At 52.0% G+C, this 14,768-nt stretch overlaps 1 protein-coding gene across 12 annotated transcripts in view; it reads left to right on the forward strand.

Moving 5' to 3' along the window:
- TMCO4 (transmembrane and coiled-coil domains 4) overlaps window positions 1–13,975 on the forward strand; it is a 131,452-nt gene extending 117,477 nt beyond the window's left edge. For 8 of the 12 annotated variants that reach the window (XM_031934620.1, XM_023219790.3, XM_031934627.1 and 5 more), the window contains 2 exons: window positions 1,365–1,482; window positions 12,745–13,975. In XM_031934620.1, coding sequence (XP_031790480.1) covers window positions 1,365–1,482; window positions 12,745–13,149 — 523 coding nt within the window. In that variant the 3' untranslated portion in view covers window positions 13,150–13,975. Of the gene's footprint in view, window positions 1–1,260; window positions 1,483–12,744 lie in introns of all 12 variants that reach the window. The other 4 variants (XR_004228626.1, XR_004228627.1, XM_023219793.3 and 1 more) reach the window with 2 other exon arrangements.
- The last annotated feature ends 793 nt before the right edge of the window (window positions 13,976–14,768 follow it).

Here is a 14,768-nt window from a genome sequence, read left to right on the forward strand (position 1 = left end):
GAGGCACCCAAGACATTGGTTTCTACTTGAAGGACTGGGCAGATGACAGTGGGGAAGGAGTTAGGGATGGATGAGCTCACTTCGGAACACAGCAGGAGAGTCTGTAGAGGACCCCTCAACTCAGGGACTAGTCCTCCTGGGGGTCTTCAGAGTGGTACCCACTCACAAACCCACGTGCTCAGAGACCACAGAGGGTCAGAACTTGGAGGAGCCCAGAGAGCACCACCACACCTTGTGTCCCGGACAGGTGGGGGACTTGCCTGTGGTCACACAGCAGGGCACATAGACAGGGCCGCCAGGACTCCAGCCCCAGCCTCCTATCTCTCAGCCATTCTTACCCCCCTGCAGTGAGGGGGGGCCCTTCTTTAAGATGAACAAGCGTGCAAAAATAACACCATGCAAACCAGAGTCAGAATTAGTCCACATGGAAGACAGCAGGATGGGCTGAGTTGGATCCGAGTCTGGGGTGCAGAGGGGAGAACAGAAGCTTGCCTGTGCACAGACTTGCTGGGTGGCAAGGCCCAAGGGCATGGCTCTGGGATGGCCCAGCTGCATCCCAAAGACAGTTCAGGGGTTTGCGAGGGAAGGCTGCCTCAGGGGTCCCTCAGACCGTGTCCTCTGTAGACAGTATTCATTGCGCCTGAAGCAATGGGCAGCAGACTGTCTGAGGTCATTTCTTCTGGATAGTGTAGGGGCAGTGTTTGGCTGGGGCCAGGTTCACAGAGTGGGGTCACAGCACCCCTGAAAGTAGAGGAATGTTCCCGGTGCTGTGACTGCCTGGACAACCACCCTCGCCTCTTCTGCTGCCTGAGAGCAGGGAGAACCTGCAGCCTGGGCTGAGCCTGTCCTGGGAAGGCCAAGCTGGTCCCTCCAGCTCACAGATAGGTCACCTAGACCCTAGAGCTCCCCCCCTCCTCATAGGTGGACCTTCTCTGCCTTACTTTTTCCAGGGAGCCCTGGACAAGCCACCTTTCCCGAGCTAGGAGTAGCTCTCCTGAGCCACATGCTGACTTTTTGAGAACTTTATCCAGATTCCTCATTCATTCATTCAGCAGATATTCCTCTATTACATGCCGGACACTGTTCTTAGCTCTGGAGACCCAGCTGGGAACAAAGCAGACAGCCTTCATAGAGCTACCTGGTGCTTGTGCACAGCCCTGCGCACCATGCCTGGCACCCAGGCCAGGCTCCAAAAGCATCAGCTGTGGCTGCTTCATCTTCCATCTCCACCGTGCAATCAGGGATCCTGTTTTCCTGCAGAAGCTCCAGTCCCACTCTGCTTCCCAGGAGGCAGCCTGGCCCGTCCTGTCCTCGGCTGTCCAAGGCTGGTGCTAACGTTCGCGTGCTTCTCCGCCCTCCCACAGAGGAGACTGGCTGCTGAGTTTCGTGTACCGCACGTCCTCGGTGCAGCTCCGTGTCGCCGGCCTACAGCCCGTGCTGCTGCAGAACAGGAGGGTGGAGAATGTGGACTTGACCTCTGTGGTGAGTGTTGGCCTGTCCCTCCTGGGGCTTTGCATTTGCTTAGTTGCTCCAGCCCAGCCACCTCTGTCCCCTGAAGACAGTGGCCCCAACCTGTTCCATGCCACAGGAGAGAGATCATAAGAATTTAGTTGGAGCCAGGTGCAGTGGCTCATGCCTGTAATGAATCCCAGCACTTCGGGAAGCCCAGGAGGGCAGATCCCTTGAGCCCAGGAATTCGAGACCAGCCTGGGCAACATATCAAAACCCCATTTCTATAAAAATTTTTTAAATTAGCTGGGCATGGTGGTGTGTGCCTGTAGTCCCAGCTTCTCAGGAGGCTGAGGTGGGAGGATCACTTGAGCCTAGGAGATCGAGGCTGCAGGGAGCCGTGATCGTGCCATTGTATTGCAACCTGGGCGTCAGAGCACAGCCCTGTCTCTAAAAAGCAAAAACACACACAGATATACAACTAGCAATTAACAGGACCAGGATTGGATTTGAACCCCCAGAACCCTCACTCTTACTCCTGTATTACTGCTGTTCCCCACTCCTGAGTACCCCCCGACCCAGGGCTCCCCAACAACCCCATCTCAGCTCACTAGTCAGGACTGTATGTTTCTGCGAAAAGCAGCTGGAGCAAGCAGAGGACACAAGTAGAGGGCTTTAGGCTAGACCAAAAGCAGAAGCACCTGCCTGCCGGGCTGTGGAAGGATGGGATGCAGAGCAGGACATCTGGGGAATGTCTTTAAAATGCAGAGCCCAGGGCCCCACTGCCCAAAACTTCTATATCACCTCTAGGGGCAGAGCCATGAGTCCACATTTTAAACATACTCCCTGAGGGTTCCCATGCAGCTAAAACTAGGCTGGGGTGCAGAAGCAGATCGTCAGAAAGAATTCTTGCAGGGAATGGGGTGAGAGGGCACCTGCTGGGCAGCCACTCAAGCCCAACTTGAATTTCTTTTCTTATTTTTTCTTTCTTTCTTTCTTTCCTTTTTTTTTTTTTTTTTTTGAGATGAGGTCTCACTCTGTTGCCCAGGCAGGAGTGCAGTGGCTTGATCTCGGCTCACTACAACCTCCGCCTCCTGGGCTCGAGCAATCCTTCCACCTCAGCCTCTCCAGTAGCTGGGAATACAGGCACGCATCACCACACCTGGCTAATTTTTGTATTGTCAGTAGAGACAGGGTTTCACCATGTTGGCCAGGCTGGTCTTGAGCTCCTGACCAGAGATGATCCACCCGCTTCAGCCTCTCAAAGTACTGGGATTATAAGTGTGAATCACCGCGCCTGGCCTCTTTAACTTTTTTTTTTTGAGACGGAGCCTCACTCTGTCACCGAGGCTAGAGTGCAATGGCATGATTTTGGCTCACTGCAACCTCTGCCTTCTGGGTTCAAGTGATTCTCCTGCCTCAGCCTCCCTAGTAGCTTGCATTACAGGTGCCCACCAGTACACCTGGCTAATTTTTGTACTTTTAGTAGAAATGGGGTTTCACCATGTCAGTCAGGCTGGTCTTGAACTCCTGACCTCAGGTGATCTGCCTACATCAGCTTCCCAAAGTGCTGAGATTACAGACGTGAGTCACCGCATCCAGCCTTTTTTTTTTTTTTTGAGATGAGGTCTTGCTCTGTTGCCCAGGCTGGAGTGCAGTGGTGCAATCACAGCTCACTGCAACCTCTGCCTCCCAGGCTCAGGTGATCCTCCTGCCCCAGCCTCCTGAGTAGCTGGGACCACAGGTATACACTACCACATCTAGCTAATTTTTTGTATCTTTGGTAGAAACGAGATTTCACCATGTTGTCCTGGCTGGTTTTAAACTCCTGAGCTCAAGCAATTGACCTACCTTGTCCTCCCAGAGTGCTGGGATTACAAGCGTGAGCCACTGCGCCCGAACAGCTGGAGTTTTTTTAGACTTGAAAGAACCTCGTTCACCTGCCACATGCTATCCTAGGGAGTTAATAGCTTCCCGTGAGGACACTCACTCTATGCCCAGCTCTGCGCTAAGCCTTTTATTTATTTGTTTATTTATATTTTTGAGATGGAGTTTCACTCCTGTCTCCCAGGCTGGAGTGCAATGGCGTGATCTTGGCTCACTACAGCCTCTGCCTCTCAGGTTTAAGTGATTCTCCTGCCTCAGCCTCTCTAATAGCTGGGATTACAGGTGCCCCCCGACCAGGCCCAGCTAATTTTTTTTTTTTTTTTTTTTTTGTATTTTTAATAGAGATGAGCTTTCGTCATGTTGGTCAGGCTGTTCTCGAACTCCTGACCTCAGGTGATCTGCCCACCTTGGCCTCCCAAAGTGCTGGGATTACAGGCGTGAGCCATCGCACCCAGCCTGCCCTAAGCCTTTTACAGACGTTACTGTCCCCATTGTGCAGACAAGGTCACTGAGGCTTACAGACGTTCCAGGGTCACACCACTGAAACATGGCAAAGCAGGACTCAAACCCAGGTCTGAAGCCAGTAGTTGTAGCCCTGGCCCAGGTAGATATGAGAAATAGTGAGAGACGTGCCCCACAGGGGGAAGGGCAAAGAGGGGTTGGCAGTGGGCAGGAATAAGCTGTAACTACAAGCACAAGCCGACTTCAGCCAGTAAAAACCCTTGCAATGTCAGGGGACCCTGAGAACAAAATCTCTGGTTTCTAGTTATTATGTTGTTGGCTGCCATTTATGAAGTGCCAATTGCTTCCCAAGTGTAACCCACTGTATTAGTCTGTTTTCACACTGCTGATAAAGACATACCCAAGATTGGGTAATTTATAAAGAAAAAGAGGTTTAATGGACTCAATTTCACATGGTTGGGGAGGCCTCACAATCATGGCAGAAGGCAAAAGGCACGTCTTTCATGGTGACAGGCAAGAGAGAATGAGAACAAAGTGAAAGGGGTTTCCCCTTATAAAACCATCAGCTCTCAGGAGACGTATTCACTACCACGAGAACAGTACGGGGGAACCACCCCCATGATTCAATTATCTCCCACTGGGTCCCTCCCACAACACATGGGATTTATGGGAGTACAATTCAAGATGAGATTTGGGTGGGGACACAGCTAAACCATATCACCCGTTTCCACTAATGGTTGTTTGAGCAGCTCCTTCCTGCAGACAGACTAGACTTCTTTCTGGACATCTAAAAATTCCCTGGCTTGAGGGGCACTCTGGCTTCCCCATTCAACATCAGCAGCTGCCTGTTCTGACCACTCTACCACTGTGTCTCAATGGCCGATGAAGCTAGGCCCCAGACCCATCCCTGCCACCACAGTGTGGCTCACACTGGGCTGCATGTGTTTTGAGACTTGACTGAGCCTTTGATAACATGGGGGAGTTCTTACACAAAAAAACAAAATCAGAGCTTCACCAGGTGCTGCTGTCCGTGAAGTCTGTCGGCCATGTCCCTGCCCAGAGGTCACCCGGGCCTCTCACCTGTGACACCAGGTCACTGGGGCCAATTCATTCTCACTTGTGTCTTCACCCCTAAACTCCCAGGGCCTGAGACACAATTCCTAACCCACCAGAGGATCACAAATGAAGCCACCCTGTGCCTTCCTAACTGGGAGCTTTAGGGACTGGGGTAGAATAAGAGGCATTTCTAGACTCATCCATTTATGAAACTGGTTGTTCCTGGTTAAAGAGTCTTCACAGGGCCCGGGCGCGGTGGCTCACACCTGTAATCCCAGCACTTTGGGAGGCTGAGGCGGACAGATCACCAGGTCAGGAGTTCAAGACCATCCTGGCTAACATGGTAAAACCCCATCTCTACTAAAAATACAAAAAATTAGCCAGGCGAGGTGGCGGGCGCCTGTAGTCCCAGCTACTCGGGAGGCTGAGGCAGGAGAATGGCATGAACCCAGGAGGCAGAGCTTGCAATTAGCCGAGATAGCACCACTGCACTCCAGCCTGGGTGACAGAGTGAGACTCTGTTTCAAAAAAAAAAAAGTCTTCACAGATAGACTTGGCTCACATTCTGTAAACCTCACAACTCCCTAGAGGAGGTGTTAAGCATCCCCAGATCACAGATTGGGAAACTGAGACCTGGGAGCATGGAGTCATAGCCAGAGTTGTAGGTCTGGGTTCTGAACCCAGGTTGGAAGCTGCGCTGCCCGCTTCCCTATGGGAATGAGGTAAACTGAGTCACAAGGCCAGCAAACCACAGTGACAGGAATTTTCTCTCAGCCCCTTTGCCACACTTGCAGCAGGGGCGCCCCATATGCTCGGTCTGCCACACTCAGCCCCTTGCGGGAGGAAGCACATGAACGAGCAAGTGCGGGGTCTGGCTGACCACTCCAAACGCCGACACAGGAGCAAGCTCCATGCAGGGCCTGTGGTCAGACCAGGCGTGTTGCCTCGAGTGGAACATGGCAGCACCCAGCAGGGGTACCCGTGACCCCGAAGCCCCAGAGGGGGTGTTAGTGTGCTAATTAGTTGTTTTAGTTCCGCCATCGACAGCCCAATGGGCGGTGGCATGTTCACAGCTCAGCTGGTGCCTGACTGCATTGCGTGGGGCAGCTGCCCTCCACTGGTGAGGGCAAAAGGCCAGCGTGACAGCCTTTCTGGGTACCGCGTTTGGTGGATCCCAAGCTCTTGTCCAGCATCCAAGAAGAATGAGGATACGCTGACAATTGAAGAGTGAGCAAGACGGGGAGTTTTACTGAGTGATGAAACAGCTTTCCACAGACAGGGGATGTGGGGGTGGTTCCCCTACCCAAAGGCGGGAAAGCCCCCACAGTGTGGCTGAATCCAGGGCTTTTATGTGCTCAGAATAGGGGAAGGGTGGGCAACCAGGAACAGAAGTTCTCACTCTGGGTCGCGGGTTTCATCTGGGACCAGCAGTCCAGTCAGCCTTCAGGCTGGTTTTTTGGTTTGAAGGTGGGGTTTCACCGGGGACCCGCCCTTATCTGCCTAGGCATTTGGCTGCCTCCCGTCACTATCAACAGGACTCAGCGATGATGCCTCCCGACCCATGTCCAGAGCTCTCTGTCCTATTCAAGGTGCCTGCACCCTGACTGGGTGAAGGGGAGCAGGGATTTTGCGCCTCAGCACCCCAGGAGTCTCCCTTTGCTAGAAGAATCAGAGATAAAAAGCACCTGCTGAAGAAAGTAGCTTTTAATGCTGCAAAGCCCTCACAAGATCTGATTTCTCCTGGGAATGGGATATGGTAGGAAGAGCACAGCCTTTGGCACCAGAGAGGCATGGCTTAGAATCCTGGCTCTGCCACTGGTTTACTGGCTATGTGACCTTGGGCCAGTTACTTAACCTCTCTGTGTCTCAGTGTCCTCATCTAGGAAATGGTGGAAATGCCTAACTTCCAGGGCAGCGCATGTAAGATGCTTGGCGCATAGTAGGCCCTCCTGGCCTGCCCCTGCCACCACCCCCAGTTTGTCTGCCTCTGGGACCAGCAGCTTTGGAGACTCCACTCCCTCCTCAGACTGTCTTCGTGGCAGCTTCCCAGTTCCTGCATAATAATAGCTCTTTATCACATTAGGAACACATCACAAAAAATAGTGCTTTCCCCTTCTGGGTAATTAGAGGTAATTAGCACTGCCTTTGTGCTGGCCTCCTGTTTTCCTTGAAAACCAAGGGAGGTTTCATTACTGCTGTCGGGGAAAGTGCTGGCTGCCCTCTGCTCCCAACAGAGACCCAGAGGACCTGTCTTCTCCCTGCTGGACCCACCACACAGCAGGGCCCTTTGTGATCACCCACTGGGCTGGCCCTGTTGCAGGCAGGGCGTATCTCTGGGGTGAATGAAGCTGCCCTCCTGCCCCTCAGTCAGTCCTCACAGGGACTGGGTTACAGTGGGTGAGGGATTTGCCACCCCAGGGACCAACTCATGAGGGTTCTGGGGTGCAATGAGCTGGCCCACGACAAGACTCTTCATGTCCCAGAGGAAATGCCGGGTGGCCTAGAACTTAGCAAAGGCTTGGCACAAAGTAGATACTCGATAATAACCACAGTAGCCAACAGCTCACATGTTTTATGGGGATAAGTCATTTGATCCTCATAGAGGTCCGCATAGTGGTAGTAACCCATTGTACAGATGTGAAAACAGAGGCTGAAGGCGGTGCCATGGCATGTGAGTGGTAGAGCCGGATGAACCTGGGCTCTTAACCACTGCCTCGGTACTGCCTTCTTTCACACATCTCTGTAGCTTCTAGTAGTGACCTCTAACCCTGCACCAATAAGCCTGTTACATGTATTATCAAAACCACACAGCCAGCCCACGTGGTATAAGTCCCTTTATTAGCCTCATTTTATACCTGAGGAAATTGAGGTCCAAGAAGGGAAAGAACATGGGCTTGGAAGGAGTCACTGGGGGAGGCAGAGGTGGGTGATGGCAGCCCCTGTTTGGGTAAGTTGGGGTATCTTTTGAGGTAGGAAACAGGAAGGGCTGAGCCCCATTTGTACCTGCGGGGATGTGGTCACCACCGAGCCCCCACAGTGCACAGGGCTGGCTGTGGGGCACCGAGGTGAGGGAGAAGTGGTGTCTGCTTCCCTGTGCTCAGTTTATCAGGGAATGCAACCTCGTGAAAATGTGATGATGACGGGTTATGAGTGCCGTCACACGGTGTTCACAGAGGCCCCTGCCAGCACGGGAAGCCACGGAAGGCTTCTGCACGCCAGTCACATTCAGCGTGTATCCAGGCAGCTGGCAGATTCAATCAAGACAGCCTGGGAGATGGTCAGGGGCTGAATCTTCACACAGTATCGGCCACGCCAGAACTTTCTGGTGCTAAGAAGAGACTCTTTCCCGACCCGCCTCACCCCTCTTCTCTCATCTCTCCAGCTAACTGTAAAACCAGAGCTCTGCCCAGCAACTGCTCCCCTGGGTCTTTGCAGAGGGGTGGCTCAGGGACTAGGGTTGCCTGAGACCTGGACCAACTTGTAGCCAAGGAGGGCCAGAGCTGTGTGTTCTAGGACAGCACTCAGTGGAATTTCCATCTGGTATCAGCTGCAGTACAAACACCTCCCTTCCTGGCCTGTTTCTACCCAGCACTGGCACCAGCGCTCTACGTTACAAAGGTCTAGGGAGGCAGTTCTTGTTTGTCCTTAGAGAGGCAGTTATCACTTGTCCCTGTGGGTGTGAAGTTGCTGCTGGCTGGAATTCAGATGTGATGGCTGGAGCTTGAGCAGCCAGCCATCTTGGGCTCCCAAATGAATCAGCCCAGCTAACTCCCTACTCTCCATCTCCCACTTCTAGGAAACTAAGGTAAGGGAACTCATATTTATAGAGTACCTCCTGGGGTACCAGGCACTGTGCTTCGTGGTTTGTATTATTTCTTCCAGCAACTCCTTTAGGTAGGTATCACGAACTCAAATTGCATAATGTCTCTTTAAAAGTGTTTGGGGCAGGGCATGGTGGCTCATGCCTATAGTCCCAGCAATTTAGGAGGCTGAAGCAGGAGAATCTCTTGAGCCCAGGAGTTTGAGACCAGTCTGGATAACATAAGAAGTCCCCATCTCTACATTTAAAATTTAAAAAGCCAGGTACGGTGGCTCACACCTATAATCCCAGCACTTTGGGAGGCCAAGGAGGGCGGATCACCTGAGGTTGGGAGTCCGAGACCAGCCTGGCCAACATGGTGAAACACCGTCTCTACTAAAACTACAAAAATTAGCCGGGCATGGTGGTGCACATCTGTAGTCCCAGCTACTTGAGAGGCTGAGGCACGCAAATAGCTTGAACCTGGGAGGCAGAGGTTGCGGTGAGCCAAGATCATGGCACTGCACTCCAGCCTGGGCAACACAGCAAGACTCTGTCTCAAAAAAAAAAAAAAAGAAAAACAATTTAAAAAGGGAAAAGTGTTTTGGATCATATAGGAACATAATATCAAAAGCTAGCATTCTCTGAGTTCCCGTGAAGTGCTAGGCCCTTGAACTCCTTATAGCAGTTATTCAAGGTCATGACTCATTTTACAGATGAGGAAGCTGTGGTTCAGGAAATGGTGAGGACTGGCCCAGTTACTAGTAAGAGACAGAGCCAAGGCTGGCACTGCAGCTTCTCAGAGAGTCCAAACTTAGGTTCCTTCTCAGGGCCTGCAGCCACTAAATATGCATCCTGCTGCAGAGGGGCACTGGGTCTGTCTTGACAACCACCCTGAGCCCAGGGCCCTGAAAGCCACTTAGATGTGTGGATACACGTGTGCGTATTTCCCCTGGAATCTGTTTAAAAGCATTCGTGAGGAAAAGAAAGAGAGGTAGGCAGATTCTAGTGGTGAGAAAATAACAAAACTGTACAGGGAATTGTCTTTCCGTGTTTTTGAAAAATCATTTGAATAACGCAGTGTGATTTGTGATTCAAATGGAAATGCAGATGTTACCAGCAGTGTCTTTGTGCTGTTTTCTGAGATTCTCAGTAACAGCCTCCCTGGTGTTTTTCCTGTCCTTGTTTTTTAAAAGAAAGCCTTCCCCTTCAGCCTTAAAGGAAAGTCCGGTCTCATGCGCATCTTTGGCACTAAAGCAGGTCCCCTTGACTGACTGGGGAGAACGCAAGGCTCCATCTCAGGGGGCAGATCCAGGCTGAGCAGCTTCTGCAGGCAGCGTCTCAGGCTCAGCACCAGACTTTGCTGTCCATGCGCTGTGTGTCATTAAACAAACTGCCACCCCTCTCTGGGCTTTGCTGTCCTTCTCTGTAAAGTGAGGATGATTTTTAACCTTCCTTCCTTCCCCAGCTGATTTTCTCTGAATAGAACAGGCTTTAGAAACAGGCCTGGATGGCCAGGCGCAGTGGCTAACGCCTGTATTCCCATCACTTTGGGAGGCCAAGGTGGGCGGATCACGAGGTCAGGAGATCAAGACCGTCCTGACTAACACAGTGAAACCCTGTCTCTACTAAAAATACAAAAAAATTAGCTGGGCATGGGGGCGGGCACCTGTAGTCCCAGCTACTCGGGAGGCTGAGACAGGAGAATGGCATGAACCCAGGAGGCGGAGCTTGCAGTGAGCTGAGATCGCGCCACTGCACTCCAGCCTGGGGGACAGAGTGAGACTTCGTCTCAAAAAAAAAAAAAAAAGAAAAGAAAAGAAAAAGGAAGTAAAAGAAAGAAAGAGGCCTGGATTCAAATCCCAGACCTGCCACCTAGCTGTGTGACCTTGGGTAAGTCACTTTACCTCCCTGTGGCTCAATTTCATCTACAATGAGCTGCCCACACCTAGCAAAGGAGTATATCCAGTAAGCTTATTTGCTGCAATGTATTAAGGACCTACTATGTGTCAGGCATTGTCCATTATTACAGCTAGACATCAGGCATTTCAATCACACCTCTACTTGACACTCACCAACACATCCCAACGCAAAAATGGGATGGACATATGACTGACAAAGGGGGTGGCTACTTCTGAGTTCTTGGCCTTTGTCTTAGTTAAGATGCTGGCCCATATAACAGAGGCCCTGCTAATGTTTTGTGGTGTTTGTTTGTTTGTTTGTTTCTGGAGACAGGGTCTTGCTCTGTCGTCCAAACTGGAGTGCAGCGGCACAATCAGGGCTCACTGCAACCTCAACCTCCCAGGCTCAAGAGATCCTCCCACCCCAGCCTACCTAGTCGCTGGAATTACAGGCACACGCCACCACGCCCAGCTAATTTTTGTATTTTTCTGTAGAGACAGGGTTTCCCCATCTTGCCCAGGCTGGTCTCAAACTCCTGGGCTCAGGTGATTCTCCCACCTTGGCCTCACAAAGTGGGGATTATAGGGGTGAGCCACCGTGCCTGGCCTAATTGTCTTAAATACACAAGGGTTGATTCCGTCACATAAAAGAATCAGAATAGGCCAGTTAGGGCTGATGTGCCACTCCACAGTCTTCAGGGACCAGATTTCCCTCATGCTGCTTGTTCTGCCTTCCTTTGTGGGCTGACTCATGGCCCAGGATGGCTGCTCAAGCTCTGGCCATCTCATCTGAATTCCAGCCAGCAGGGAAGAGGACATGAGGGAAGAAGAACACTCCTCCTCTTAAAGAGAATTCCAAGGAATACCACATCACACTACTGCTTCAACTCATGGGCCAAAACTAGTCACAGTGCTATTCTTAGCTTCAAGGAAGCCTTGGGAGTGTGCCCAGCTATAAATTTGAGTCCTTGTGACTAAAGAAGAAACGGGAGAGTGAGTTGTAGCCAGCACCTTGCAGTCTATGCCGTAGCTTTCTTTCCAATTTGGGGACTTTTCCAGGGAAAATCCTCACAGCCAACCTCTGGTGAAACTACACTGTGTTCCCCTTTTTATAGCAGAGGAAATTGAGAGCCAGAAGGGTAGAGGGGTCTGACCAAGGTGTCACAGCTAGTGAGCCGCAGAGCCCTTCTGGGGTAGCCTGGAGCTGCAGGCATCAGCTGGGCACAGTGGCTCAGGCCTGTAATCCCAGCAGTTTGGGAGGCTGAGGCAGCAGGATTTCTTGAGGCCAAGAGTTCAAGACCTGGGCAACGCTGGAGACCCCATCTCTACAAAACATTTAAAAATTAGCCAGGCATGGTAGCATGCATGTGTAATCCCAGCTACTCAGGAGGCTGAGGTGGGAGGATCACTAAAGCCCAGGAGGTCAAAGCTGCAGTGAGCTATGGTTGTACCACTGCACCCCAGCCTGGAGGAGAGAGAGAACTCATCTCTCTCTCTGTCTTTCTCTTCATTTTTCTTTTTTCTCATGCTATTTTGACAAAAAGCCCATCCCTTAAAAAAAAAAAAAAAAAAAAAAGCTGCCGGGCACAGTGTCTCACGCCTGTAATCCCAACACTTTGGGATGCTAAGGCCGGTGGATCGCTTGAGGCCCGGAGTTCGAGACCAGCCTGGCCAACATGGCAAAACCCCTTCTCTACTAAAGATACAAAAAATTCCTGGCATGGTGGCACACGCCTATAATCCCAGCTACTCAGGAGGCTGAGGCAGGAAGATCGCTTGAACCCAGGAGATGGAGGTTGCAGTGAGCCAAGATCGTGCCACGGTACTCCAGCCTGGGCAACAGAGCAAGACCCTGTCTCAAAAAAAAAAAAAAAAAGCTTCAAGCAAAGAATGAGAGCTTCTACATCACCTTTCTGTTTATCAGGAGATTCCTTCCTGCCTCCAAAGGATCCAGATTTTTTAGAGAAACATCCTTCATCTTTATTTAATAAATTCTAAAACAGCTGTGAATATAGAGCCTTCCCACCCACTCTGGATTTGAGAGCCACTGAGGAATGGAGTCATGGGTTTGGTGACTGGTTGGCTGGAGATGCTCAGGGCAACGCTGAGGCCCAGAAGTTTGGCTGGAGGTCCCTGGGGAGGGCTGGGCTCCACACACCCACCGTGATGCTCACTCACTGTCTCCTGCAGGTCAGCGGCCACCTGGACTACGCCAAGCAGATGGACGCCATCCTGAAGGCTGTGGGCATCCGCACCAAGCCAGGCTGGGACGAGAAGGGGCTCTTGCTGGCCCCAGGCTGCCTGCCCGCCGAGGTGACTCGCCAGGCAGCAGCTGCCACCTCATCAGGAGATATCCCCCACCACGTTGGGCAAACCCAGGGTCCCACATCCGGAGACACCTCCAAATTGGCCATGTCCACAGACCCCAGCCAAGCCCAGGTGCAGACAGGGCTGGACCAATCTGAAGGGGCCTCCCTTTCTGCTGCTGCCAGCCCTGAAAGCACCCCCATCTGCAGCCATGGCACGGACCCCAACCCACTGGGCTGCCCCGATTGTGCCTGCAAGACCCAGGGCCCCAGCCCGGGGCTGGACTGACCACAGCAGGGCACCTGAGCCGTCTTTCCCAATCTCTCTGTACAGCTCTCTCTTATACCCTCGGGTTCCTCCTGGGAGCTCTGGAGGTGCGGGATTTCCACAGGTCTCTTTCCTAAACTGAAGGAATTGGGACTGAAAGGGAAAGGAAATGGAAGGAAGGAGAATTTGGAGGAGAGAACACGCCCATCCTGGGGAAGCTGCCTGTCCCCAGGGAAACCCCACCAGGGAGCAGCTGCCCCCTCCTCAGAGACCTGCAGAGTCAACCAAGCACGGGTTAGAGTCCCAGAACTGGAAACCAACGGTGGGCTTTCTGTACTGCTTCTCATAGCTTTGGAGTCTGGCTGTGCATCAGGAGGTCCCGAGGGCTCTCTGGGGCCTGAGGCTCCCACACCACCTCTCCCTGGCCTCAGTAAAACCAGGTGTATGCCTGCTCTTCCATCCACACTCCAGGGCTGCCCACCAGCTGACAGCCACTATCAACTGGCAGTAACAGAGCAGGTGCAGGTACAAAGAGGGCGGCTCACTCCTGCTCTTAGGAGATCCAATCAGATCTGCCCTGTACAGCCATGTAGGCTGTGCACTGCACAACTCCAGGGACATTAGTCACACAGATGCAATGTGAGTGTGCTCCCCTATCATGCAACATCTGGACATAACTAACAGAGCATGGCGAATACATGCTGAATTGCTTTCAGTAAGGCTGTGAACTAGGCCTGGGGACAAGAATGAATTTTACATGGAAAGAATTTCCTGTAGCAGGAACAGAGGGGATAACAACAGCAATAAATAATAATAAGAAGCTACCACTTCTTGAGCATGTACCACATACCAAGTGGTTGCCTGGGATGTGTCATTTGCCCTTCACAGCAATCCTATGAGGTAGGGACTATTATTATCTTCATTTTATATTTGGGGAAACTGAGGCTCAGAGAGATCAGGTAACCTGCTGAAGGCCGAACAGCTGGTTAGTGATGGAGCCACGTTCCAGGCCCCTGTATGTCAGACTCCAATGCCCAAGCCCCAAGCCACTGGGTCTGCATCCGTGAGAGCCTTCCTCTTTGTTCCTCCCACAGTACCTGAATGACAGGGCCAGAGATAATGCACCCCCGTTGTGCAGATGGGGAAATCAAGGCCCAGGCAGAGGAAGAATTGACAGGCTCTGGGGGAGGTGGGAGGAGGGCAGCAGAAATTAGAGTCGTAGAACATAGGAGCCAGATCACTGCTCAGGTGCATGTGTATTCATTTGTTCATTCAACACACATTTATGGCTCACGCCTGTAATCTCAGCACTTTCGGAGGCCAGAGTAGGAGGATTGCTAGAGGCCAGGAGTTGGAGATCAGTCTGGGCAACATAGCGAGACCTAGTCTCAACAAAAAATTAAAATAAAAAAATTAGCCACTGTCGGGCCGGGCGTGGTGGCTCAAGCCTGTAATCCCAGCACTTTGGGAGGCCGAGACGGGCGGATCACGAGGTCAGGAGTTGGAGACCATCCTGGCTAACACGGTGAAACCCCATCTCTACTAAAAAAAATACAAAAAGCTAGCCGGGCGAGGTGGCTGGTGCCTGTAGTCCCAGCTACTCGGGAGGCTGAGGCAGGAGAATGGCGTAAACCCGGGAG

Source organism: Piliocolobus tephrosceles, chromosome 1, assembly GCF_002776525.5.
Source record: "Piliocolobus tephrosceles isolate RC106 chromosome 1, ASM277652v3, whole genome shotgun sequence".
NCBI classification, from domain to species: domain Eukaryota; kingdom Metazoa; phylum Chordata; class Mammalia; order Primates; family Cercopithecidae; genus Piliocolobus; species Piliocolobus tephrosceles.